Source organism: Balaenoptera musculus, chromosome 2, assembly GCF_009873245.2.
Source record: "Balaenoptera musculus isolate JJ_BM4_2016_0621 chromosome 2, mBalMus1.pri.v3, whole genome shotgun sequence".
Taxonomy (NCBI): Eukaryota; Metazoa; Chordata; class Mammalia; order Artiodactyla; family Balaenopteridae; genus Balaenoptera; species Balaenoptera musculus.
Genome location: NC_045786.1, coordinates 38,519,565 through 38,545,997, shown reverse-complemented (window position 1 = coordinate 38,545,997; position 26,433 = coordinate 38,519,565). Strand labels below are relative to the sequence as shown.

General features: G+C 36.1%; 2 protein-coding genes and 1 non-coding gene across 5 annotated transcripts in view; 2 read left to right on the top strand and 1 right to left on the bottom strand.

Moving 5' to 3' along the window:
- Nucleotides 1-26,433, top strand: part of FANCI (FA complementation group I) — a 78,802-nt gene that overhangs the window by 31,183 nt on the left and 21,186 nt on the right. For all 3 annotated transcript variants that reach the window (XM_036842313.1, XM_036842314.1, XM_036842315.1), the window contains 9 exons: nucleotides 2,841-3,021; nucleotides 4,436-4,523; nucleotides 13,395-13,525; nucleotides 13,987-14,057; nucleotides 14,913-15,027; nucleotides 16,567-16,689; nucleotides 21,053-21,121; nucleotides 25,196-25,297; nucleotides 26,226-26,399. In XM_036842313.1, coding sequence (XP_036698208.1) covers nucleotides 2,841-3,021; nucleotides 4,436-4,523; nucleotides 13,395-13,525; nucleotides 13,987-14,057; nucleotides 14,913-15,027; nucleotides 16,567-16,689; nucleotides 21,053-21,121; nucleotides 25,196-25,297; nucleotides 26,226-26,399 — 1,054 coding nt within the window. The remainder of the gene's footprint in view (nucleotides 1-2,840; nucleotides 3,022-4,435; nucleotides 4,524-13,394; nucleotides 13,526-13,986; nucleotides 14,058-14,912; nucleotides 15,028-16,566; nucleotides 16,690-21,052; nucleotides 21,122-25,195; nucleotides 25,298-26,225; nucleotides 26,400-26,433) is intronic.
- Nucleotides 10,880-10,952, bottom strand: TRNAE-CUC. The gene has a single exon. It is a non-coding gene; the product is annotated as a tRNA-Glu (tRNA).
- On the top strand, nucleotides 19,785-20,479 carry LOC118890052 (YEATS domain-containing protein 4-like). The gene is made up of 2 exons (XM_036842320.1): nucleotides 19,785-19,960; nucleotides 20,114-20,479. Exons 1-2 carry the CDS (start codon nucleotides 19,785-19,787, stop codon nucleotides 20,463-20,465), a joined length of 528 nt encoding a protein of 175 aa, XP_036698215.1. The 3' UTR covers nucleotides 20,466-20,479.

Below are 26,433 nucleotides of genomic sequence, written 5' to 3'. Positions count from 1 at the left end.
ACTTCCAGGTTATACTTACTCCCCTATTTACCAATCATGTATGAGCTCTTTCATGTTACAGATAAACATTTTGTAGCAAACCGACTACAACTGTCTCCTCCCTCCAAGATGGGAACTTTAGCCCACAGCACACACTATTTCTACATTTCATTCTTTTTTTTTTAAATTTAATTAATTAATTAATTTATTTATTTATAGCTGTGTTGGATCTTCGTTTCTGTGCGAGGGCTTTCTCCAGTTGCGGCAAGCGGGGGCCACTCTTCATCGCGGTGCGCGGGCCTCTCACTATCATGGCCTCTCTTGTTGCGTAGCACAGGCTTCAGACGTGCAGGCTCAGTAATTGTGGCTCACGAGCCCAGTTGCTCCACGGCATGTGGGATCTTCCCAGACCAGGGCTTGAACCTGTGTCCTCTGCATTGGCAGGCAGATTCTCAACCACTGCGCCACCAGGAAAGCCCCTCCACTTCATTCTTGTTAAGATTATTAACAGACTATACTTAATTTAGACTTCATAATTTTACTGGTTTCTTTGTTTACATCTATCTTTTGAACCTCATACTTTTCACTTGGAAACATGCCATAAGTATATATTTTTTGCGGTAATCCTTTCTGATATGGTTTGTGGATAGTAAAATTTTCATATCTGAAAATGTCTTTGTTTTGCTCTTCCACTTGAACAATAATAGTTGGACCAGGTTTAAAACTCTGAGTTTATAATCAGTTTTACATTGTCTTTTTGCATCTAGCATTGCTGATGAAAAGTCTGATGGTTATCTGATTCTTGTATTATTTTAGATAATCTGTTATTTTTCTTCATGGGAACTTATAAGACTTTATTTTTATACTTGATCTTCTGAAATTTAACACAATTTGTGTTGATGTAAGTTCCTTTTTAATTCATTTCTGCTTGGTAATTGGTGTGCCCTCTCACTGTAAGGAGTCATGTCCTTCCTAAACTCTGTAATGATTTTCTTCTTTTATTTGAGTACTGTCTCCCCTTCTTCTCTCTGTTGTCTATTAACTGTTGGAATTTCTTGATCTGTGTGCTGTATCTCTTAATTTTTCTTTCACGCTTTTCATATTTTTGTCTTTTTGTGTCAAGTTCAACAAAAATTCCTTAGCTCACTCTTCTCAATAATTATTTCTTCAGCTCTGCCCATTTTATTCTTAGGTCCATTTATTGAGTTTTTCACTCTATCCATCATGTTTTTTATTTCCAAAATTTCCAATTGGTTCTTTTTTTATAACAGTTCATTTTTTGTTTCATTCTATAATATTCTTTCTTATTTCTCTGAGAATATTCATTAGACTTTTAAAATCTTCTGTTTGTTCCATTAACCTTTTCCCTTAGCTATTAGTTCTCTTCGTTGAGTTTGGTGCTTCTCTTTCATGGTGATATTGTTTTCTTGTATTTGGTGGTTATTGCTTATCTCCTTATTATTGTTTTTGATATTCCCCATTAGTTTGTCTGAGAGTGCTGTATGTTTTAACACATTCTACCTCTGTGACTTGAGGATAGTGGTAGGATGTACCAAGGGCTAATCTTCTAGGTGTGGCATCGCCCTAATCCTCCAGCATGTTGTCATGCTCTCAGAGTGCTGCTCTGCCTCTCAGGCCCAAGCTCCTCTATGCACAGATCCCATCTAAGGACAAGCCTCATGGTTGCTTATTTCTTGGCATAAACTGCAGATGCAGTGAGGTCTTGGAGAAAAAGGTAGAGAAGGCTGCTGTGTACCAAACTGTTCATGCACAAAAGTTGCCCCAGGGCTCCTTCCAGTTCCCAGTATATCTGCCTTTGGTATCTGCTTTTGGAGGCACCCCTTCATTTTACACTATGTGTTCTGTGGCTTCCTTCTTATATTATGTTCACTTTTTAAGGATTCTTCATAATTTCTAGAGAGTCAAAAACACCTCTTATTTCTCCACATTATCATGGATTGTATGTATACACCACATACAGACATGCGCACACAGGTATATGTATCTTTTCTGTCATTTGTAGGTATTTGGGGTGGGAAGAATGGAGCATGTGCTCAGTCTATTATCTTGATCCCAGATCTCCAGAGTGTGACTATTATTAAAATCTGTCAAAGTGTTATGAGAATCTGTTCACAACTATCTCCTTCATTCTTTAATGCAGCATTATAATTTGTTGCTGTTTAGCAGGTAGATATAATGATATAAAGGTTATTATAAACATATCATTTCCACTATAGTGGGTAACATTAAGTGGTATAAAATCACCAAGGATTCTACTGCTTTACAAAGGCTATTTGTAGTTTCAGCTCATGCTTTTGAAACCCAGTCATTCATCAATTCATACTATAGATATGAATATGATATAAATATGAATATAAATATTCCTACTGTAATTATTTACTTAGTGCCTTCTATATGCCAGCCATTGTGCTAGGCTATATGGGTAAAAATATGACTACAGTGTACTCTCCATCGTAGAGAGTCTCAGTTTAGAGAGGGAGGAAAACTTGTAAGCATATGTATAGTGTAAGTGTTGTTATTGGTATGAGGGGAATAGAAGCAGCAGCAGTTAACTTCTAGTCATGAAATCTTGAATAGAAATCTCTAATGATCAGTACATTGAGATATTCCAGTTTCTTCCATATGTTTTTTAATGTTCTGTAGTTTTTGGATTTTCTCGGTGTTCTGTCGGTAGAGATTGCTTGCCTGCCATTTGCATTACTGTTCATTAAGAAATTCAGAATTCATGTGGAGTGTTGGTTATACAGGTCAAGTTTGGGAAATATGTAACATGGCAAAGAATATAGAGGTAAGGTATTTTACTAAGTTTTTCTTCTTAACTAAACTTTGTTTTCTTGCAGTGTTCATAGTTGGGATCATATTACTCAGGGCCTGGTAGAACTTGGCTTCATTTTAATGGATTCCTATGGGCCAAAGAAGATTCTTGATGGAAAGCCTATTGAAGCCAGCTCAGGTCTTTCTAGAATGCCAAACCAGCATGCATGTAAGCTGGGAGCTAATATCCTGTTGGAAACTTTCAAGGTGAGACTCTAGCAACCATTCCCTAATTTTGTTAAATTATATTATAAATAGGGCATTAACTTGGGAGTTTGGGGGACAGGGCAATTTGAGTATGTAGCAGTTTCCCAGAACAGAGATTGGGATAGTAATTGAAACATTATAGACCCAGTTTGATGGAATACTTACTTTCTCACTCTTTATTTATATGAGATTTTCATTTATTCTAACTTCTGTTCTTCCTGACCATTTCTTAGAAGTTTGAATATAAGTTAACTTCCTCATGATTTCCTCTTCTTCCTCTAGCAGTAAATCATTTCTGGGTTTTTTTAATTCCCTTATACAAAAAATAATCTTTTAGGTTGCTGTAGAACATCAAGCTTGAAGAATCATGCTTACTGGTTCATTGTTTTTGAAGAACCAAAAATGGGGAATTTACACTCTTTTAATTCATTACCATATTATGACTATCATCTCAATCTTAATTTCTGAAATAGCTTTCAAAAATTCATTTCAAGTTAAAAAAATCATATCTGAGACTAAACAAATTTGCTTTGCTAGTGATTTCTCTAAGACATCTTCTTTACATTCAATTGTTCACTGTATCTACACACCAAAAGTATCTGCTGAAAATGTTATTTGGAGGCCAATTTAAATGTAAATCTGATGTTCTGATCCAGAACTATGAAGTGAATGCCATATAATAGTCCTTGAGAGTTGTGTATTAGATACATATGACTCTCCTTAACCATAATCTGATTAAAAACATTCTTAGAATAAGAAAATGGTTTTTGTTTTTAAATTAATCTTTTTTAAAACTAAGAAGGTTCCACTTGATTTCACACAGATGTTGGCTTTGTCAAGGTATCTATAGAACATAGAATTTACTAATAATCAAATTATTAGTCCAAGGTCTGAAAGAAATTATTCTGTACCCCAAAGTTATCAAGTTCAGGTATGAAATTTAACTAAAATTCAAGTAAAAATTCAAAACAGGTCGTTTTTTAGGCAATTGCTCTGCTTGTAGAAAGTGAGGAAGGGCTTGGTGAAGATTTTCTAGGTTTTCAGAAATTTTCATGGGCTTTTAAATTTTAAAATAAAAGTTGTGCATACTGTCAGGAATATGGACGTTGGCATGTTATAGGTACCTAGGTAGAATTATTCCTGTTTGATGCTGGACCTTATATGTGGCAGTACTTTCATATGATCTCTCTTTTAGGCTAATAAAAGTTTGCCCTGCTAATGAATTGTCTGAGTACAGAATGAGGGTAGAATTGAGTGATTCTTTCCAGATGATTCACATTATATTTGTCTTTGAAATAAACAGTCCAGTTTTACCCATATTCAAACTGTTCTTTAATCTGCCTAACATGCATTGATACAATTGTAAGCTGAAGGTCACCAAGGAATATTTTATTGGTTCTTCTGTTCTTTTTAGATCCATGAGATGATCAGACAAGAAATTCTGGAGCAAGTCCTCAACAGGGTTGTTACCAGAGGATCCTCCCCCATCACTCATTTCATAGGTATTGAACTTTGGAAGGGTGGATAAAGTTGTCAGGAACATTTTTATTTAAATGTCATAATACTTTTGGTCCTGGAAAAAAAATTTAATGATACAGTAGATTGACATCTTTAATGACATCTTTGATTATGATGCCAGTAAAACATAAATGCATTTATATTGTCTATGGTTGTCAAGAAGGAAAGGAGCATATAACTAATGAGTGAAACTTCTGTCTTGCATCAACTTTCTCTCTTTTTTGTTTGAATACTTCTCAGGTGAGTGCTGTCCTTCTGCTATCACTCATCGACCTCCCGTTCTCTTAACCCTTGACATTCTGACTTCAGTACTGGTCTCTTTGGTGACCTCTGAATGTTTGGTTCTTTTAATACATATATCCTAATGCCTAAATCCACTGGTCTTATCTTAATCACCAACTTTCCTAATTTCTCTATCATTCTGTACTGTTTACAACTCCCCTGAAGTTGATAACTGTAATAATTTGCATCTTATCCTGCCTATGATCAGTTTTTCTTTCTTCTTTAGCGATTCCTTTTCTTTCTTCTGTCCTTAAATGTCAGGGTTCTCCAAAGCTCTGTACTTGACACTTCATTCTACTTTTTTTCTTTCTTTACAGCTTTACTGAAGTATAATTGAGGTATAACAGTGTCCACATATTTAAAGTATAACAGTTTGATAACTTTTGACATATGTATACACCTGCGAAACAGAAAGTATCACCACAGTCAAGATGAACATATCTATCACCCACAGATGTTTCCTGGTGCCTCTTTGTAATTTGTTCCTGCATCCCTCTCTTCCTTCCCACCTCTCATCTCTAGTCTGGTCTGCTTTCTGTCACTATAAATTTAAAAAATTTTATGTAAATGGAATCCTACAGTGTGTACTCCTTTTTTTTCCCTTTCTTTTTGGTCTGGCTTCTTTCACTCAGCATAATTCTTTTGAGATTTTTCTGTAGTTGTCACATGTATCAGTAATTGATTCCTTTTTATTGTTAGTAGTATTCCCTGATATGGGTATAACCACAGTTTATTTATCCATTCACCTGTGTGCAGGTTTTAGGTTGTTTCTAGTTTTGGGCTATCATGAATAAAGCTGCTATGAACATTAATGTATAAGTCTTTCTGAGGATGTATGCTTTCATTTCTGTGTGGAAACATGTTATAATGGAATGGGTACACCGTATGGTAGGTGTAGGTTTTATAGTTTAAGAAACTGCCAGACTATTTTCCACAGTCGTTGTACCATTTTACATTCCTATAAGCAGTGTTTCTAGTTGCTCCACATTGTGACCAACTCTTGGTATGATCAGTCTTTTTAATTTTACTCATTCTAATAGCTATGTAATAGCATCTGATTGTGTTTTTGTTTGCATTTCCTCAACGCCTAATGATATATTGAACATTTGCCATGCTTATTTGTCATTTCTGTATTTTCTTTGGTTAAATGTCTGTTCAAGTCTTCTGTCCATTGTTAAAAAATTGAGTTGTTTCCCTTTTTATTACTGAGTTGTAAGAGTTATTTATATATTCTAAATACAAGTCCTTTGTCAGATATATGTTTTGCAGATATTTTCTCCTGGTCTGTGGTTTGACTTTTAATTTTTGTAACAGTGTCATTTGAAGAACCAACATTTATAATTTATCAGTTACCAGTTCATCAGTTTCTTTGTATAGTTCCTGCTTTTTATGTCATGTATTAAAAAAAATCTTTGCCAAACCCAAGGTCACTAAGATTTTCTCCTATATTTTCTACTAGAAGCTTTATAATTTCAGCTCTTATACTTAGATCTATGATCCATTTTTGTTAAATTTTGTATAGGGTGTGACATAACAGGGTTCATCTTTTTGCTTAAGGCTATCCAGTTGTTCCAACACAATTTTTTGAAAAGATTACCTTTTCTTCATTGAGGTACCATGACATCTTTATTGAAATCAACTAACCATACATGTGTGGGTCTATTTTAGGAATCTGTTCTATTCCAGTGAGCTATGTGTGTGTTACGTCTTGATTGCTATAGCGTCATAATGTGTCTTAAAAGCAATAGTGTAAGTCTTTTAACTTTGTTCTTTTTCCAAATAATTTTGTCTATTCTAGGTCCTTTGCATTTCCAAATAAATATTCTAATCAGTTTGTCAGTTTTTATAAAAGGTCTGCTCAAGTTTTGATGGAGAATGCCTCAAATGTATGGATTAATTAGGGAGAGAATTGGCATCTTAACAATATTGAGTCTTCTAACCCACGAACACAATGTATCTCTCCATTTATTTAGGTCTTCAATTTCTTTCAGCAATGTTTTGTAGTTTTCAGTGTGTGGATCTTGCATATCTTTTGTCAGTTGATCCCTATTTCATTTTTTTGACACTGTTGTAAATAGTATTTTTAAAATTTTCAATCTCTGATTGTTGATTGCTATTGTGTAGAAATAGTTGCTTTTTTAATATTGACCTTATATCCTGCAACCATGCTAAAACCCACTTATTAGTTCTAGTCGCTTTTTTGGCAATTCCTTAGGATTTTCTACATAGAGATCATGTCATCTCCAAATCTAGACATTCTTGATATCAGTGATATGTCTTTTTTCTTTTTTTCTTTATCAATCTGGCTTAGAAGCTTGCCAGTTTTACTAATCTTTGAAAGAATGAGATTTTAGTTTGAATTTTCTCTGTTTTTTTTTTTTGTTTTCAATTTCACCAAATTCTGCTTTTTATTATTTCCTTCCTTTTGCTTGCTTTGGGTTCATTTTGCTCTTTTAAGTGATTGAAAAACATCAAAAGAAGAATATATCATGATACATGAAAATTTTAGACTTCAGAGTTCATAAAATATAGTATTATTGGAATACAGCCATGCTCAATCATTTATGTGTTGTCTATCTTGCTTTTATACTTTACCAGCTGAGTTGAGTTGGTGTGTATATATATATATATATATATATATATATATATATATATATATATCAACTCATGATATATATATGTATATATATCTCACATGACCCATTAAGCCTAAAATAGTTATTGTCTGGCCCTTCACAGAAAAAGTGTGCCAACTTCTGGTCTGTTATATTTACCTAGATATTGATATTGCTTTTTTTTCCTTCCTGATGATTGAAGTTTCCTTTTGTTTGTGTGAAGGGTTTTAACTACAAAATCCATTCTTTTAATAGAAGTAGGGCTAGTCAGGTTATCTAAATCTTCTGGGTGAACTTTGGTAGTTTGTGTCTTTCAAGGAATTTGACCATTTCATCTTAAGTTATCAAATTTATTGTCATGAAGTTGTTCAGAATATTCCATTTAATGTCTCTAGGATCTATATTGATTTGCCCTTTCTTACTCCTGAAAGCCGTAATTTGCATCTTTTCTCTTTTTCCTGATTAGTCTAGCAATAGGTTTATCAATTTTATTGATTTTTCTCCATGAACCAGCTTTTGGTTTCATTGAGTTTCTCTGTTGTTTTTCTGTTTTCAGTTTTATTGATATGTGCTCTTTTTTGTTTTGTTTCTACTGCTACTTTGGGTTAGTCTGTGCTTCTTTTGATTAAAAGCTTATGTCATTAATTTGACACCTTTCTCTTTTTTTTCAATACAAGCATTAAACTATAAATTTCCTTCTAAACATTGCTTTAGCGGCATCCCATAAATTTTGTTTTTTATTTTCATTCCGTTCCAAATACTTTTAATTTCTTTTGTGATTTGTTCTTTAACCCGTGGGTTATTCAGAAGTGTTGTTTAGTTTTCAAGTATTTGTAGATTTTCCAGGTTTTCTGTTATTGATTTCTAATTTGTGGTTATAAAACATACTTTGTATGATGAATTTTTAAAAATTTCTTGAGATTTGTTTTATTCTCAGAATATGGTCCATTTTGATAAATGTTCTGCATGCTATTGAAAATAATATGTATTCTATTATTAGGTAGTTTTCTATAAATTACTGAGGTCAGATTATTCAAGTCTCCTGTGTCCTTACTGATTTTCTATCTACTTATTCTGTTAACTATTAAGAGAGGGGTGCTGAAATCTCTGACTTTGTATTTATAGAAATGACTGTCTGTGCCTTTCAGTTCTATCAGTTTTTGCTTCAGGAATTTTAAAACTCTGTTATAGGGCATAAACATTGAGGATTGTTATGTCCTCTTGGTTAATGGATCCATTAATTGTTATGAAATGACCTTTTTGTTCCTGGCAATATTATTTACTCTGAAGTCTACTTTGATATTAATATAACCTCTGCAGCTTCCTGTTTATCAGTGTTAACATGGTATATTTTTTCCATCTTTTTAGATTTAACTTATTTATGTCTTTATAGTTAACTTGGGTTTTATTATAGACAACATACAATTGTGTTTTACTTTTTTTATCCAGTTTGACAATCTCTGACTTTTAATCAGGGCAGGCCATCTACATTTAATGTGATTATCATCCGGCTATTTGTTTTCTACTTTGTCTGTCTGTTTTTTGTTCCTTTTTTTTTCTTCTCCCTTCTCTTGAATTGAGTTTTTTTGGTTTTTAATGATTCCGTTTTATCTTGCTAATTTGATAGTTATATCTCTTGTTTTATTTTCTTTTGGGTTGCTTTAGGGTTTATGATATACATCTTTAACTTATCATAGTCTACCTTCAAGTAGTAGCATACCTCTTTACATATAGTATAAGAGCATTACAACAGTATACTTCCATTTTTTACCCCTACTCCAGTAGCTTTTGTGCATTCTCATGCATTTTACTTCTCTGTCAGTATACTGAATTATATCTACATTGTTGTTAATTTAGCTTGTTTTTATTTTTATTTTCTTTTAATCTTTGGCTGCATTGAGTCTTTGTTGCTGTGCACAGGCTTTCTCTAGTTGCGGCGAGTGGGGGCTACTCTTTGTTGTGGTGCTCGGGCTTCTCATTGCGGTGGCTTCTCTTGTTGCAGAACACGGGCTCTAGGGCGTGCGGGCTTCAGTTGTTGTGGCACACGGGCTCAGTAGTTATGGCTCACAGGCTCTAGAGCACAGGCTCTGTAGTTGTGGTACATGGGCTTAGTTGCTCCGCGGCATGGGGGATCTTCCCGGACCAGGGCTCGAACCCATGTACCCTGCATTGGCAGGCGGATTCTTAACCACTGAGCCACCAGGGAAGCCCTAATTTAGCTTTAAACATTTATCTTTTTAAGAATTTTTAAAAATAATAAGTCTTTTTATTTTTACCCATGTGTTTCCCATTTCTGGTGCTTTTTCCTTTGTGTAAATCCAGATTTCTATCTAGTATCACTTTCTTTCTGTCTGAAGGACTGCCTTTAATTTTCTTATACTGCTCATCTGCTGACGATGAATTCTTCTGTGTATCAGAAAAAGTCTTCATTTCATGTTACTTCTTAAAAGACATTTTCATTGGGTATAGAATTCTAGATTGACTTTTTTTCTTTTTTTTTTCTTTTTTTAGTTTTTTAATTAATTAATTAATTTATTTATTTTTGGCTGTGTTGGGTCTTCGTTTCTGTGCGAGGGCTTTCTCCAGTTGCAGCAAGCGGGGGCCACTCTTCATCGCAGTGCGCCGGCCTCTCACTGTTGCGGCCTCTCCCGTGGCAGAGCACAAGCTCCAGACGCACAGGCTCAGTAGTTGTGGCTCATGGGCTTAGTTGCTCCGCGGTATGTGGGATCTTCCCAGACCAGGGCTCGAACCCGTGTCCCCTGCATTGGCAGGCAGATTCTTAACCACTGCGCCACTAGGGAAGCCTGACTTTTTTTCTTTTAGTGCTTTAAAGATATTGCTGTACTGCATTTTGGCTTTCATCATTTCCAATGAAAAGTCTGCTTTCATTCTTCTCTTTTTTCTTCTCTTTATAATGTCTTTTTTCTTTTTAGATTTCTTCTTTATCAGTGGTTTTAAGCAATTTAATTATGATGTGCTTTAGTGTTGTTTCCTTCATGTTTCTTGTGGTTGAGGTTTGTTAAGCTGCTTGGATCTGTAAGATTATGGTTTTCATCAAGTTTGAAAATTCTTCAGGTATTATCTCTTCAAAAAATTTTTTCTGTCATCTTCTTCCTCACTGGTGCACGCGCATGCACACACAGACACACACACACACAGTCTTCTGCAACTCCAGTTACACATATGTTAAGTGGCTGTAAGTTGTTACACAGCTCATGGATATCCTTTCTTCAGTCTTTTTTACTTTGTGTTTCATTTTAGATAGTTTTTATTGCTATAAATTCAAATTCCAAAATCTTCTGCAGTGATCTTATCCATTAAAATTTTCATTTTTAGATGTTTGATTTATGTCTTCCATATCTTCCCTGTCTCTTTTTTTTAAACATGCTTCCCTTACCTATTTTTTTTTTTTTGCTGTGCCACATCTTCTTGCAGGATCTTAGTTCCCCAACCAGGGATCGAACCTGGACCCCTGGCAGTGAGAGCACCAAGTCCTAACCACTGGACCACCAGGGAATTTCCTTCCCTTACCTTCTTGAACATATATTTATTTTAGTTCTTTTAATGTCCTTGTCTACTAACTCTATCATTGTGTAATTTCTGATCTGTTTTTATTGATTTATTTCCTCTTCGTCATGAGTTGTGTTTTCCTGCTTCTTTGCATGATTAATAATTTTGATTGGATGGCAGACACTGTGAATTTCACATTGTTAATTTGCTGGATTTTTTTTTCCTTCAAATATTATTGAGCTTTAAGTTTCTTGGAGAGCATTTAATCCTTTTTATGATTATTTTTATGTTGTGTTATGTAAGACCAGACAGCATTTAATCTAGGGCCAACTTGGTGCTACAATTAAAGCAATGCTCCTTGTATATTATGAGGTGTCTCCACTGTGGATGTTGTGAATATAAACTATTTCCTGTCCTTTATGACCTCTGAGAATGGATTTGCCTACTGCTTGCCTGTGATTTTTTCCCTGACTTCAGGTTGTTTTTTCATACAGATGCACTGACTAGCATGCAGCTAACATACAAGGGGAGCTACCTGCACATCTCCAGGGCTCTCTTTCCATGCAGCTCTTTCCTTTCTGGTACTCTGCCCTGTGAATTCTAGCTGCCTTGGCTTTCCTGAATTGTCAACTCTGTCTCTCTAACTCAGGAAGACTGCTGGATTCTGAGTTTCCCCTCTCTGTGCTACTGCCTAGAAACTCTCCAGGCAGTAAGATGGGGCAATTATATAAGCCTCTCCTCATTTATTTCCCTTCTCTCAGGGATCATTGTCTGTACTGCTTCTTGTCTGGTGTCTGAAACTTGTTTCATGTAATTTGGCTTGTTTTGTTGTAGATGTTTAAAGTGGGAAGATAAATCTGGTTACTCTTACTCCATCCTGGTGGGCAGTGTCTGTCCCTCTTTTTATACATTCTCTCACTTGCAGATATCATACCCTTCTCATGATTTCAGTTATTTTGGTGGGGTCTTTTGTGGGCATGGCTCCCAAGTCTTTATGTCAAGACTCTCCTCTTTCCTTAGTTCAGTACTTCAATGACTTCATTCCTGCTGGATATTTCCATTTAGTATTTTTTTTCCTTTTATTTCAAATGCAATACTGTTTCCTTCAAACAAATTCCCCTTTCCGTTGTCCCTATTTCTGTTATCTGAAACACGGCTCTGAGTCTCAGAGGCTAGAATTCCTTTTAGTCTTCTCAAATACACTTGGTACCTAAGTTCTTTCATTCTTTCCCTCATACTGTTACCTCTTTCTTCTTTTTTATGCCCTCCCCCACACACGTACACGCATTGCCTAATTCCCAGTCTTATAACCTTGCATTTAGACTACTACCACAGCTTCCTAACTGGTTTCCCTGCTTTCTTTTTTCTCTGCAGCGATTCTCCTTGCAAATTGCCGCCAGATCAGTATTCCTAAAATACCACTCTGTCATTCAAAACTCACCAATACCTTCTTTCATAAATTACCAGCTCTTTATCCTGGTATTTAAAGTCCTTGATGGAATTCCCTGGCGGGCCAGTGGTTAGCACTCAGTGCTTTCACTGCCATGGGCCTGGGTTTGATGCCTGGTCGCAGAACTAAGATCCCAGAAACCATGTGCCACGGCCAAAAAAAAAAAAAAGTCCTTGACAATTTGATCCAACCTGCCTTTCCAGCATTAACTTCCATTATTTACTTTTCTGAATGCTTTACCCTGTCTCCACAGATTTCCCCACCATTCTCTGAATATGTCTTACACTTGCCTTTCCTGTACTTTTACTCGTACTTTTCCCTTTAAATATAATAGTTCTTTCCAGTTCTTTGTGCATCTAAATGTTACCCATCTTTTAGAATCCAGCTTAAATTCCTTCTTCTCTTTGCTCTCCTAAAGCACACCATCTCATAATGATCTCTTCCTTTGCACTCCTGTTTAAACTCTCTCTTTACCATTTGCTAGACAATAAACAATGTTTGGAATTATTAGATTTTTGATATCATTCTATTACTTCTTTCATTCTTTTAAAATATTTTTTTCTTGACTTCCAGCTAAATCAACATTCTTGAAGGAAGAGAGACCAGGTTTTGTGCTTTTGAATATTCCTTATAGGACCATATTATTATGCTTGCACATAATAGAAATTCATAAATATTTATTGATTTATTTCAGTTTGGAAATATGAAGACAATGTGTGCTACGTATTCAGGCAGTATAATGGGTTTCTTCCTTTCTTTTAGACAGTTTAATTTTTATAGTCTTACACTATCACCAGAAGAAATTTTACAAGTATCCTGGTTACATTGACCTTAAAGTATTAATATATAGAATCAGTAGAAATCTATATTGCAGTGTACTTGGCTTATTTGAGAAAGAAACAAAAAACTTTTTACCATTTCTTTCTCCATTTTATGTTCCTTTTATTTGAAACGTTTTTAGTTATTAGAGGCAACTGATTATAGATTCTGTTTTTCAGACCTGCTTTCAAATATCATCATGTATTCACCCTTAGTTCTTCAAAGTTGTTCTTCTAAAGTCACAGAAACTTTTGACTATTTGTCCTTTCTGCCCCTTCAAACCGTACAAGGGCTGCTGAAGGCAGTGCAGGTAAGTCTTGACTCCTAAGGAGCTTACCACAACTGAGGTTGAACTGCCGAGTGGAGGTCTGATGTATTTCTTACACATATGTACGTGTAAGAAATACTGTTTCCCTTGATTCTAGAACATAAAACTTTCTATTAAAATAGAGTCTATTTTCCAAGTTTACCCCCTCTTCATAGTGCTATTCTCTCCCCTTTGATTCAGTTTCAAGTTAGTGAAGTAATTGAAAGGCTCTTAGGAAATTATTAATTGAGGACAGTAGGTTTAAAGGTATTCACAACTAGTTTCAATTTAGCATTTCAAAACATAAAATTGTCCTTATTACTAAGTGTAATAAACAATGCAACTTGTTTATAAAACAGAGCCAAACTTTCTTATAAAAGCCAAATGGTAACAGTATTGAGTAGAAATGTGCTAAGGCTAATAAACAAATTGCTGTTTTTACCTACTGATTCTTCCTCTTTCAGCCCCTTCTAAAAGTCAGCTTGTCAATAAGAGACTCCTTGATACTTGTCCTTCGGAAAGCTATGTTTGCCAGGTATGTAGCCACCCATGAGATCTGAGGAAGTGATGCTTTCTAATGTTACTTAGAGGCCTCTCTGCAGTCATCTCTGGTACAACCTGTTCACAGCAGTCATGCAAGTTCCTAACCCAAGCTAGAGATGATAATACCATCTCCTAAAGATATTATGAGATGGGTAATATGTGGGAAGCATTTGTTACTTTAAGGATAAGATACCAAATTAATATCACATTGGCCATATTATAATACACCCATGGATATTCAGAGGAGCAACTAGTAAGTAGCCATATGCTATTTATCCCTAGTCTAGAATTGACAGTTTGTTGTTACTCCTTACCCAAAAGCATGTCTGATAGGCCAAGGTTGTATATTGTAGCATCTATAACATGAATTAATCATTGAGCCTCAGTGAGATGAGTGTATCATTTTTCTGGATGGAGGGTTTATAAGGCACCAAGCACTGCACTCCTCTATGAAGAAAGGAAGTGCTCCTTTAAACTCAGAGAAAATCAGCAATTTCCTTTGCTATATTTAGTACTTACATTTGAGTTATCAACCCATTGTCCAGCCTTTCAGCACTCTTGTTCTCATTTCCCTCATAGACTTGTCAGCAGGATAGAGGAAAGTATAGATAGTGTCATGAGGTTAAGTAGATAATGCAAAATTCAGCTGAATTCCTATACTACTAATTGCTGTGAACAGCTGATGCCTTATTTTGAGTATATAAATTCAATTTATTTTGCTCTGTGCTTCATTGTTTATACATATTCCCTTCCTGTACAGAACTAACTGAATTTTTCTGACCCAGAAGCCTATTCCTGTGAAATCAGTACTGTTTGGTAACTTCTTCTGTGTCTATTCCTGAGCTAGCCAGCTTGATGCCCGAAAATCTGCAGTTGCTGGGTTTTTGCTGCTCCTGAAGAACTTTAAAGTTTTAGGCAGCTTGTCGTCTTCTCAGTGCAGTCAGTCTATTGGTATTAGCCAGGTAAGGATTTTTTTTCACACCAGCTTATAGTGTGTGCACTGATGCAGGAGCTGATGATCTGCAGACTCTTTTCTTTTAGTCCTGTTCTGGTTGTACAAATGATCCTGAAACTGAGAGTCTGATGATGATGATGATATCAGCCAACACTTTTTAATGGAAAATTTGCTGTGTGTTAACTGTGCTTTTCAATATGGTAGTCCCTAGCCTCAAGGTGGCTGTTGAACTGAATATTGATTGAAATGTGGCTAGTTCAAATTGAGTGTTGCTCTATGTGTAAAACACACACTGGATTTTGAAGACTCTGTGTGAGATAAAAGAATGTAAACTATCTCATTAATAATTTTTTATTTTGATTATGTGTTGAGATAATATTTTGGCTGTGTTGGGTTAAATAAAATATTAAAATTAATTTCACCAGTTTCTTTTTACTTTTTTGATTTGGCTACTAGAAAATTTAATATTATATGTGTGGCTTGCATTTGTGATTTGTATTGTGTTTCTACTGGACAGCACTGTGCTAGACTCTATGCTAAGTGCTTTACATTTATTTTCTCATTTAATCTTCACGGCAATTCTCTGAGGCTAAATACTGTTATTGTCCCCAATTTTAATAGTTTATTTACTTTGCACATCTATTAAAACCTGTAACCTGAGAAAACAAAACTTTTTACAGTAATTTGATAATCTAGGTTTTGCAGCAATAAAATTGTCTTTGTCATTTAAATTCAGTAATATACGATTTGTAAATAAGAGACGTATCTGTTTACCAGTTTCATTAAGAATCCTTTATTGCTCTGGTATAACTATACAAAACTTTTGTTTATAACATATGGCATAGATTAAATATTATTAACACTGGGTATCATTTATGTATTGTTATTATCCCCAATTTAAGGGTAAGAAAACTGAGACTGAGAGAGGTTAAATAACTTGCCCAAGGTGATATGGCCAGTAATGGGTAGAAGTGGGATTTGACCTCAGTCAGTATTAACTTCCTCACTAAGATGCCTGAAGTAAGGATTAGGAGTTCTTGGTCTATAATGGCTGAATTTATTATGTGAATCAAACAAGCAGTGTTATTCTTTGTCAAGTCCAAAACAAAACAACTACCTACCTCTAAAACTCTCAGGAGTTCACGGAACCAAAAAGAGCTCAATTCTTCTAGCTATCGAAGACATTTAAGGAAGTCTTTTAGACCTTTTATGTAAAATCAAGTTTATTATGACTACTGAATTCTAGAGGCATGAAATAATCTGTGTGCCTTCCTAAGCAGGTGACATTGCCAAGGAAAATCTTAAGGAATAAGGAAGAGTTAATTTTTTTAAGTGCTTGAAAATTCTCTTAGTCCGAACTAGAATAAGAGTGATAACTTATCATGGCCTAATAATGATTATAATGTCGGCCTCAGTCCTGGGTTTTGGCATACGGGGAAAGCTAAATGTAAGGTTCTTTGACCAAGTACATCAGCTCATTTTACCCCCTTAATAGAAACTACTTACTCTGGTAAGATAGACATGAACTGGCCTCTCTTCTTTTCAGGTCCATGTGGATGTCCATAGCCGTTACAATTCTGTCGCCAATGAAACCTTTTGCCTTGAGATCATGGATAGTTTGAGGAGATGCTTAGGCCAGCAGGCTGATGTTCGACTCATGCTTTATGAGGTAAATCAGCAGAGTGAAGAGATGTAGTACTTCCCTCCCCAACTCCACTAATAATCCGTTTAATTTTAATAATTTTTTTTCTGATTATCAAAGTACAGTAGGTATGCTCTTATTTAATGCAGTTAGGACCAGTAGTTAGTGATGCTTAGCCAAAAAGTTGTTTAAGGTGAGGAATCATAAAGAATAGTTAAAACACCTTAAATGTTTTATTTTAATTTGAAATATTTAAATGTACTGTTAATTTACCAGTCTTTAGTTTTAAGGCCAAGTTCTTTTGGTTTTGAGTATGAGTCTGCCATTTGGAACTTCCTGTCTCTCAGACAAACCATAACTTTAATGTATTGCCTATAATTTCAAGGTTTTGCTTACGTAAAGTAGGATAAAAACTTTAAGACACTTCAGATACAGTCTTAGTATAGAAATCTTCTAGATATGTTCAGTTTTTCCCCTAAGTTTTTAGAATTGTCTTACCCCTAATTCATCAGAAATTGGTTTTAGAGATTTACTTTTATTAAGTCTTTCCAAAACATTCAACTTAGTTTTTATAAAAGCAACTTCTCGTTTTTTCGTTGTTGTTGTTGTTTTTGGCCATGCCACATGGCTTGTGGGATCTTAGTTCCCCGACCAGGGATTGAACCTGTGCCCTCGGCAGTGAAAGTGCAGAGTCCCAACCACTGGACGGCCAGGGAATTCCCAGAAACAACTTCTTTTTCGTTTTGCACTTGGTTTCCAACAGTTTACAGAATGTCTGGTTAGATCACATAATTAACAATGATGGTACAATTAGCAAAAACTGAGTGGAACAAATATTACTACTGACTTGTGATTAGGATATAATTCAGCCAGTGGGAACAGAAGTTTGCAGTCATGAGGGATTGCACTACAATTGCTAGCATTTAGTATGCTGTGTACTTCAGCATACATATTTTATAGGATGGCGAGCATTATATAATCTAGCAAATAGATTAAGTGGAAGTCATTTCAGAGAACAGCTATTGTAATACTTTTATTTGCCCTTTTTAAAATAACATTTATTGAGCTACAGTGGTTGCCAGGCACTGTACCAGACATCAGATTTTTCAGGTTCATTGTAGAAAATACAGGAAAATATTTTTTAAAATATTATTACTAATCCCAGCACTCATATATGTATATTTATACAAAATTGGAATCATAAGATTTATCTAGCTTTTATCTCTTAATATTATGTTTTAAGTATTTTCCCATTTCATTAAATGTTCTTTGACACATAATTTTTAATGCTAAAAAGTGTTCTTTATGTATACAGTAATTTATTTAACTGTTTTGGAGCATTTCTGTTGTTTCCAGTTTTTCACCATGAATGTTGTTGTACCTGAATATTTGACCACATTGCTGGGTTAAAGATTAGAACATTTTAAAGTCTACTGGCATACTCAGGCAAGCATTGAATTTTTTTTAATAATTAAAAATATCTTGGACTTCCCTGGTGGCACAGGGGTTAAGAATCTGCCTGTCAATGCAGGGGACACGGGTTCGAGCCCTGGTCCGGGAGGATCCCACGTGCCGCGGAGCAACTAAGCCCGTGCGCCACAACTACTGAGCCTGCGCTCTAGCGCCCGTGCTCTGCAACAAGAGAAGCCACCACAATGAGAAGCCCGCGCACCGCAACAAAGAGTAGCCTCCACTCTCTGCAACTAGAGGAAGCCCACGCACAGCAACGAAGGCCCAGTGCAGCCAAAAATAAATAAGTTTAAAATATATATAATAATAAAATTTATGTGGAGTGTAAACCACCTAAAATGAACAAAACAATTGAACAAGTATAAAGTTGGTCAGTTGAGTTTTTTCTTTTTTTTTTTTAATTAATTTATTTTTGGGCTGCGTTGGGTCTTCGTTGCTGCGCGCAGGCTTTCTCTAATTACAGTGAGCGGGGGCTACTCTTCGTTACGGTGCGCGGGCTTCTCATTGCGGTGGCTTCTCTTGTTGCGGAGTACGGGCTCTAGGCGGGCTTCAGTAGTTGTGGCACACAGGCTTAGTTGCTCTGCGACATGTGGGATCTTCCCGGACCAGGGCTCGAACCTGTGTCCCCTGCATTGGCAGGCGGATTCTTAACCACTGCACCACCAACGACGTCCCTGGTCAGTGGAGTTTTGGCGGAGATCCCAAGGTAATTCAGTGGAGAGAGGATGGTCTTTTCAACAAACGGTGCTGGAACAATTGTTTGTTGTATTGGGGGTCCCCAAAACCACCTCTGTGTTTAAAGATTTCTTTAGAAGGACTGATAAAACTGAGCGTAAATTTGTTCTCATGGCTGAGATTTAGAGTTAAAGGATACAAAGCAAAAAACAGAGGCGTGAGACACATAGGGTGAAGTCCACAGGAAACCAGGTGCAAGCTTCTAAGAGTCCTCTCCAAGTGAGATTGCACAGGATGCACTTAATTCTTCCAGCAAATGAGTTGTGATAACGTATGCAAAGCATATTCAAATAAGTTGTGATAACATATGCAAAGCGTATTCTACTAGGGAAGCTTATTAGCACCCAAGGTTTTTTATTGGCAGCTGGTCACATAGGCACCCTTACTTAGCATGTACCAAAATTCCTAACTCCCAGAAGGAAATCACGTTTTCAGCATAAACTATATTGTTTGTACAAACAGTTTAGGCACAGTAAGCTTCTCATTGTTTAGGGAGTTTTATATCAGTATAGGAAAAAACTGTTTACCAGGCAAATTCCCAGCCACCAGCCAAGGGCCAACCTTGGAAGCAGACCTTTCTAAGGATAGCAGTCTCAGACCACTGTGTTAATAACTCTTTTCTGCACAGTCATCCGTATCAAAAAAAAATTCTCAATCTTATCTACCTCCAAATTTTAAAAATTATCTTGTAACTGCCACCCTTCCCGTCCTGCTCTCCTCCCACGTGGGGCTGAATGGGCTTCCGCGACACCCTCTGCCATGAGGCGTTGGCGATTCCTCAGCACACTGAGCACTGCTGACTCATCTTCCTTCGGCCAGAAACCCTCCTCCTTGGGCCTGCGCGGGAGGAGCGGAGCGGCGAGTCCGCTGGCCCCAGTCTCTTTCCCTGGCAGTCGTGGCTTCTTCTGTAGGACAGTATGTTCAAGAGAATGGCCGAATTTGAGCCTGACTCCGGCGGGAGAGTGAAGGGGGTTACTGTCGTTAAACCAATAGTTTATGGTAATGTTGCTCCATATTGTGGAAAGAAAAGAGAAGAGGATGGGCACACCCATCAGTGGACAGTATATGTAAAACCATACAGAAATGAGGATATGTCAGCATATGTGAAGAAAATCCAATTTAAATTACATGAAAGCTATGGCAATCCTTTAAGAGCTGTTACCAAGCCTCCATATGAAATTACTGAAACAGGTTGGGGTGAATTCGAAATAATCATCAAAATATTTTTCATTGATCCTAATGAAAGACCTGTAACCCTGTATCATTTATTAAAGCTATTTCAATCAGACACCAATGCAATGCTGGGAAAAAAGACAGTGGTTTCAGAGTTCTATGATGAAATATTTCAAGACCCAACAGCAGTGATGCTACAATTATTAACAACATCTCGTCAGCTAACCTTAGGAGCCTATAAGCATGAAACAGAATTTGCAGAACTTGAAGTGAAAACCAGAGAAAAATTAGAAGCTGTGGGGAAAAAAACCAACTTTGAAATTGCAGAGCTTAAAGAGAGATTAAAAGCAAGTCGTGAAACTATAAATTGTTTAAAAAATGAAATCAGGAAACTCAAAGAAGATGATCAGACAAAAGAAATATAAACGGTTCTGAAGAGAACTCGTTAGGAAGTGAAACTAAAAATAAAGTGGAGTTTAAAGGAGAGATGGACTACAAATACTGCGATGTTTCTTAGAGGAACTGCACACATAGTTGTCAGCCATAGATTTCTCAGCAATGGGGTCAAAGTATTTGTACTTTACAAGCAATCTTTAATGTGAAATATATCTGTATAGTGCTGTATAGGCATTTTATCAACCCATTTCGGGGTAGTTCTGTGATACTAAGCACAATTTTAAAACATTTTTTACTGCATTGTATGTATAACATCCTTTTGACAGATATCAAAATTTCACTATAAAGTATAACTTGTACAAATTTGTACTTCCCTAGTAGTTAAATTAGTGGTAAAATTAATGTGTATATTTAATTTCTTAAGTTCTTACCTGCCCCCGTCCCAACTCTTTTGTATCTGATGTGCCCAGTAAGCACTCTATGAATGTAGTTTACAGATGCTGGAAAAAAAAAAAAAAAATTACCTTGTAATGGATCATAGACTTAAATCTGTTAGGATATTGTTGTTCATTTATTCATCAAAGAGCTTATTTGTCCTCTGTTTGATTCCTTTTAGGGGTTCTATGATGTCCTTCGAAGAAATTCTCAGCTGGCTAATTCAATCATGCAAACTCTGCTCTCACAGGTAAAATGTATTTTTATGGATATAAGGGAACAGATACTAAGGCATTAAGAGGCGATTGACATTCTTCATAATTTTCAAAATATGAAATAGTTCCCAACTAGTGCAGTGGTACATTGTGACCATGCCTGAGGTATGTGATGCTATTTCATGTTGTTTTATTTTAATCACCACTTATTGCCATTATCTGACAGTTATCCCTCTCAGTTAACAGTCTACATCCTAAGTTAGAAGAACGTTCTGAAGAACCATGTGTATAGAGGCCATCAGCAGCTTTATCTGTTATGTTTATTTCTGAAAGAAGAAAAAGAGAGATTTGGAGAAAATATAGCACAATATTGACATTTGTTAAATCTGAGTGACATATTCATGAGTGTCTATTAGGTTATTTTCTGTATTTCTCAGTTTTAAAAAAAGCTTTAAATTATGAAATATTTCAGAGGATTATCAAGATGAGAAGAATTCAACTGGAGAATATCTGCTGTAAATAAGACCTTTTACTCAACGTTTATTCATTAAGCATTTATTTGAATGTTTTTTTAATAACAGTTTAATAACAGTTTTGTGGTGATATAATTCACATACCATGCAGTTCACCCATTTAAAAAAATATAACTCATATATTTGCAGAGTTGTGCAACCATCACCATAATCAATTTGAGAACATTTTATCACCTCAGGAAAAAAAACCCTACGCCATTTAGCTACCACCCTCTAATTCTCCCATCCTTCCCCCATCCTCCTACCCCTAAGCAATCACTTATCTTCTTTCTGTCTCTATAGACTTGCCTATTCTGGACATTTCATGTAAATGGATTCATACAGTGTGTGGTCTTTTGTGACTGACTGCTTTCACTTAACATGATGTTTTCAGGAGTCATCCATGTTGTAGCATGTATCAGTGCTGCATTCCTTTTTATGGCTAAATAATATTTCATTACGTGAATCTTTTTATATATTGAGAGAGTTCAAGATACTATTATGTACTAATAGTAATAACAACAGTACCTAATGTTTAGCACTTATAGAAGGCCAAGCAATTTATGCAGCACTATATGGTGGATGATCTCATTTAGTCCTCACAAAACCCTGTGAAATAAGAACTGTCATCTCCATTTTACAGATTTATATTTTAAGGGTCTGAGAGGTTAAGTAATTTAATTTGCCCAAGGTCACACAGTTAATTATCGGCAGAGCTGGGATTTGAACTCAGATCGTCTAGCTCAAGAGTCCAAGCATGTTTTTCTCCTATTTGGAGTTGATTAAGCTTTTTGGATCTCTACGTTGATGCTTGTCACCAAATTTGAGAAATGTCCACTGATTATTTCATCAAATATTTTTTTCTATCCCCCTTTTCTCTCCTTTCCTTCTGGGACTTCATTGGTATGTATGTTGGAATGCCTGATACTGTTCCACAGATCTCTGAGAGTTGGCTCATTTTTCCTCAATGTTTTTACACTATTTTCTTCAGATTTGATATTTTCTCGTAATCTATCTTCAAGTTTACTTTCTCCTCTGCCATTTCAGATCTGTTGTTCTACTCTTGAATGTATGTTGAATTTTATCAAATACATTTTTGTATCTATTGAGATGACCGTTATGATTTTACTCCTTTAACCTATTACTGTGATGAATTATATTATTTAATCTTTTAAAACAACATGGCGGGGGGACTTCCCTGGCAGTCTAGTGGTTAAGACTCCGCACTTCCAACTGCAGGGGGCGCGGATTCCATCCCTGCTCATCAGGGAGCTAAGATCCTGCCTGCCGTGTGGCACGGCCAAAAAAAAAATTGCATTCCTGGGATGAACTCAAATTGATGATGATATATTACCTTTTTTATACACTACTGAGTTTGGTATTCATTTAGGACTTTTACATATATGTTTATAAGAGGGAATGGCCTGTAATTTTCATTTCTCATACTGAACTTCCTTGGTTTAGTATGAGCTTAATAAAATGATTAGGGATGTTCCCTCTTTTTCTAGTTTATGTAAAATTTGAAATTGTCTCTATTTCCTTTTTTCCATTTTTTCCCTTAACTTTTTTCAGAGTTATATGTTATCTTTCTTTAAACTTTCAGCTAAATTTTTGGCTTTTGATTTTTCGGACTACACAAGTAGTGTGAATTCTAGCCCCATCTACATTTGAAGACTGGCTTGTGGTTAGAAAGTCCCAGGAGAGACATTTTTCCCCCTTCACCTAAAGTCAGGGGTCAGTTAGGCAGGTACATATCCCTCTACCATCTTCCTCCATGTGGTGGATTTATTTTTTAGGTTTATCCACTAAGAATATCTCCTTCTGAGAATTCGAGCTTTATGTGAAGGTTTCTGATCCAACCTCCACCCCATGAGGGCCCTAGGCCTTGTCTTTAATTTCATGATTCCTTTTTACTTTCCTTTTCCTTTCCTCTTAGCTATCTATTTAATAAATATGTCTATATAAAATTTTTAATGCAATATTATTTACTGTTCTTTACCTTGAGGATTTCTCTAAACCCTAGTCCACCATTTTGCTATAAATGGAACTGCTCTTTCTCTCCCTCTCCCTCCTTTTTATGCCGTTGCTTTGTGATAATTCTGCTAAAGAAGCTCCATTTGAAAGTAAGGTCTCAGATGTGGAGAAATTATTGGAAGGTCCTATACTATTCATCAAAAGCTTTTCAGTGGGCCTTGGACCTGATCCTATATAAAATCTGTATCCTGTTATATTGTGTCTGTCAAACTGTAATGATCAGTCCATCTACATTTGCACATTTAACATTGCAAATTATGACTGAAGGCATAGACCAGTGCTTCCCAACTTAGGTTAGTATGTGGACCTGTAAAATTCTACAGACTCCCAAAAGTTAAAAAAGAGAAAAATGATAACTAACTTTTTTTTTAATGGAAGCATAGTTGATTTACAATGTTGTGTTAGTTTCTGGTGTACAGCAAAGTGATTCAGTTATATATATATTCTTTTTCATATTCTTTTCCATTATGATTTATTACAGGATATTCAGTATAGTTCCCTGTGCTATACAGTAGGATCTTGTTGTTTATTTATCTTATATACAGTAGTTGGTATTTGCTAATCCCAAAGTCGTAATTTATACCCCCTCTTTCCCCTTTGGTAGCCATAAGTTTGTTTTCTGTATCTGTGAGTCTGTTTGTTTTGTAAGTAAGTTCATTTGTATCATATTTTAGATTCCACATATAAGTGATATCATATAGTATTTGTCTTTCTCAGTCTGACTTACTTCACTTAGTATGATAATCTCTGGGTCCATCTTTGTTGCCGTAAATGGCATTATTTCATTCTTTTTTATGGCTGAGTTAACTAACAGTTTTTTGAGCTCTGTTATGTGCCAAGTAGTATTTGAAGCTCCTTACGTGTGTTAGCATGTTTAATCCTTATATGAATTTATACATTTATATTAATAATATCCTCATTTCACAGATGAGGAACCAAGGCATGGATACCTTTATTGAATTAATAAGTGGTGGTACTGGGATTTTAGACTCAGCCAGTCTGACTCTAGAGCCTATATTCTTTTTTTTTTTTTTTTTTTTTTTTATTTATGGCTGCATTGGGTCTTTGTTGCTGTGCTCAGGCTTCCTCTAGTTGCAGCGAGGGGGGCTACTCTTGGTTGCGGTGAGCGGGCTTCTCATTGCGGTGGCTTCTCTTGTTGCGGAGCATGGGCTCTAGGCCTGCGGGCTTCAGTAGTTGTGGCACGTGGACTCAGTAGTTGTGGCTCCCAGGCTCTAGAGCACAGGTAGAGCCTATATTCTTAACCTTCAAGCTATACTGAAAATGCTGATTGCCTATACAAATTTAGGAATTGGTGTGAGAGAGTATGATGTTTTATAGGAGAGGTTATGAAGTGGAAATAGGAGAGAAGATCTCAGTTAGTACAGTGCCTAAAGCAAGGGCAAAGGATATGGTTGAGCCAAAGCAACACAAATTTTGCTGCAATGTTCTTTGGACAGTTGGGAAATAATGTCTTAGAAAGCATTAAAGGTGCCATTAGCTTGACCCGCTAAAAAAGTGAAAAACATTCATAAGCCATGGTATCTTTTTCCTTACTATACACAGTTGAAACAAGTCTATGAGCCAGAACCTGATATGCTGCCACCTCTGAAATTAGAAGCTTGTATTCTGACCCAAGGAGATCAGATCTCTCTACAGGAACCACTGGTGAGACTTTTTTCCCTCCTCCCAGAACCATTATTTTTACTCTTAAGTAAAACTGTCAGCCCTGTTGATATGGTTGATCTTCAGAAACAGATACCTTCCCCTGTGAAGCACTCTTCCTGGTACTCCCAATGAATTTTTACTCTTAACTCTTACCTGCTTATCTTTTCTGACCCATCTTCACCTTGGTTTTCTTGGTAAGATATCTGCATGTCAGCACTTTACTAAATCAAGGCATCCATTGTTTCTCCCAAGGAGCATTTTATCTCCCGTTTATGGCTCTTTGACTACATATACTAAATAAATATACTTTAGAATGGAGAGAAGGAGGTCGCCCAGAAGCAGATGAACCCAGGGGACCTGCTTCATTAGTCTGGGGTATATGATTTAGGCTGAGCTAAGAATTGGCATTCTGTCGAACCTTCAGAGGAACTAGGACAGGTTGGTTTTCTATTCTAGTTGTCTAGCCTCAGAAAGAGAAGAAAAGATAAAAACTGAAACTCTCTCATCCCAAGTGACTTATAACTGAGATGTCCTCAGCCTGGATCAGGGATGCTAAAGATTGGTCTCCCAAAGATTCCCTCAACATAAACCCCTATCTTTAGAATAGCCTCTGGGACTCAAAGGAGCTAGAGAGGATTTAATTTCACAACCTGGCTCCATGGTGTTTGTACCAGATCAGAGGCAGCACATCTGTTGCATTCTTAGGTGTCAGCTACTTATGAAGCCAGTGCCTTTGGGAAAGGCCAGAAAACAATGCCTCTGTTAGTTCAATTATTTTTTTTCCGGTTTTGTTAATCCAGATTGACTTAACTTGTGATGCTAATGAATAACTTACTTTAGCCTTATAGATAAGGATTATTTGTTGATTATCAACAGCTTCATAGGTTATCCTTTAAAAAGAATATTCAATTATTATTTTCTTCTGCAGGATTGTCTGCTATGTTGTATTCAACACTGTTTGGCCTGGTATAAGAGTAGAGTGATGCCCCTACAGCAGGAAGAAGAGGAGGAGGAAGAAGAGGGATTCTACCAAGACTTAGATGATATGTTGGAGTCTATTACTAGTAGAATGATTAAGAGTGAACTAGAGGACTTTGAACTGGTAATTGCTAAGTCTCAGCTGTGTTGAATAATGG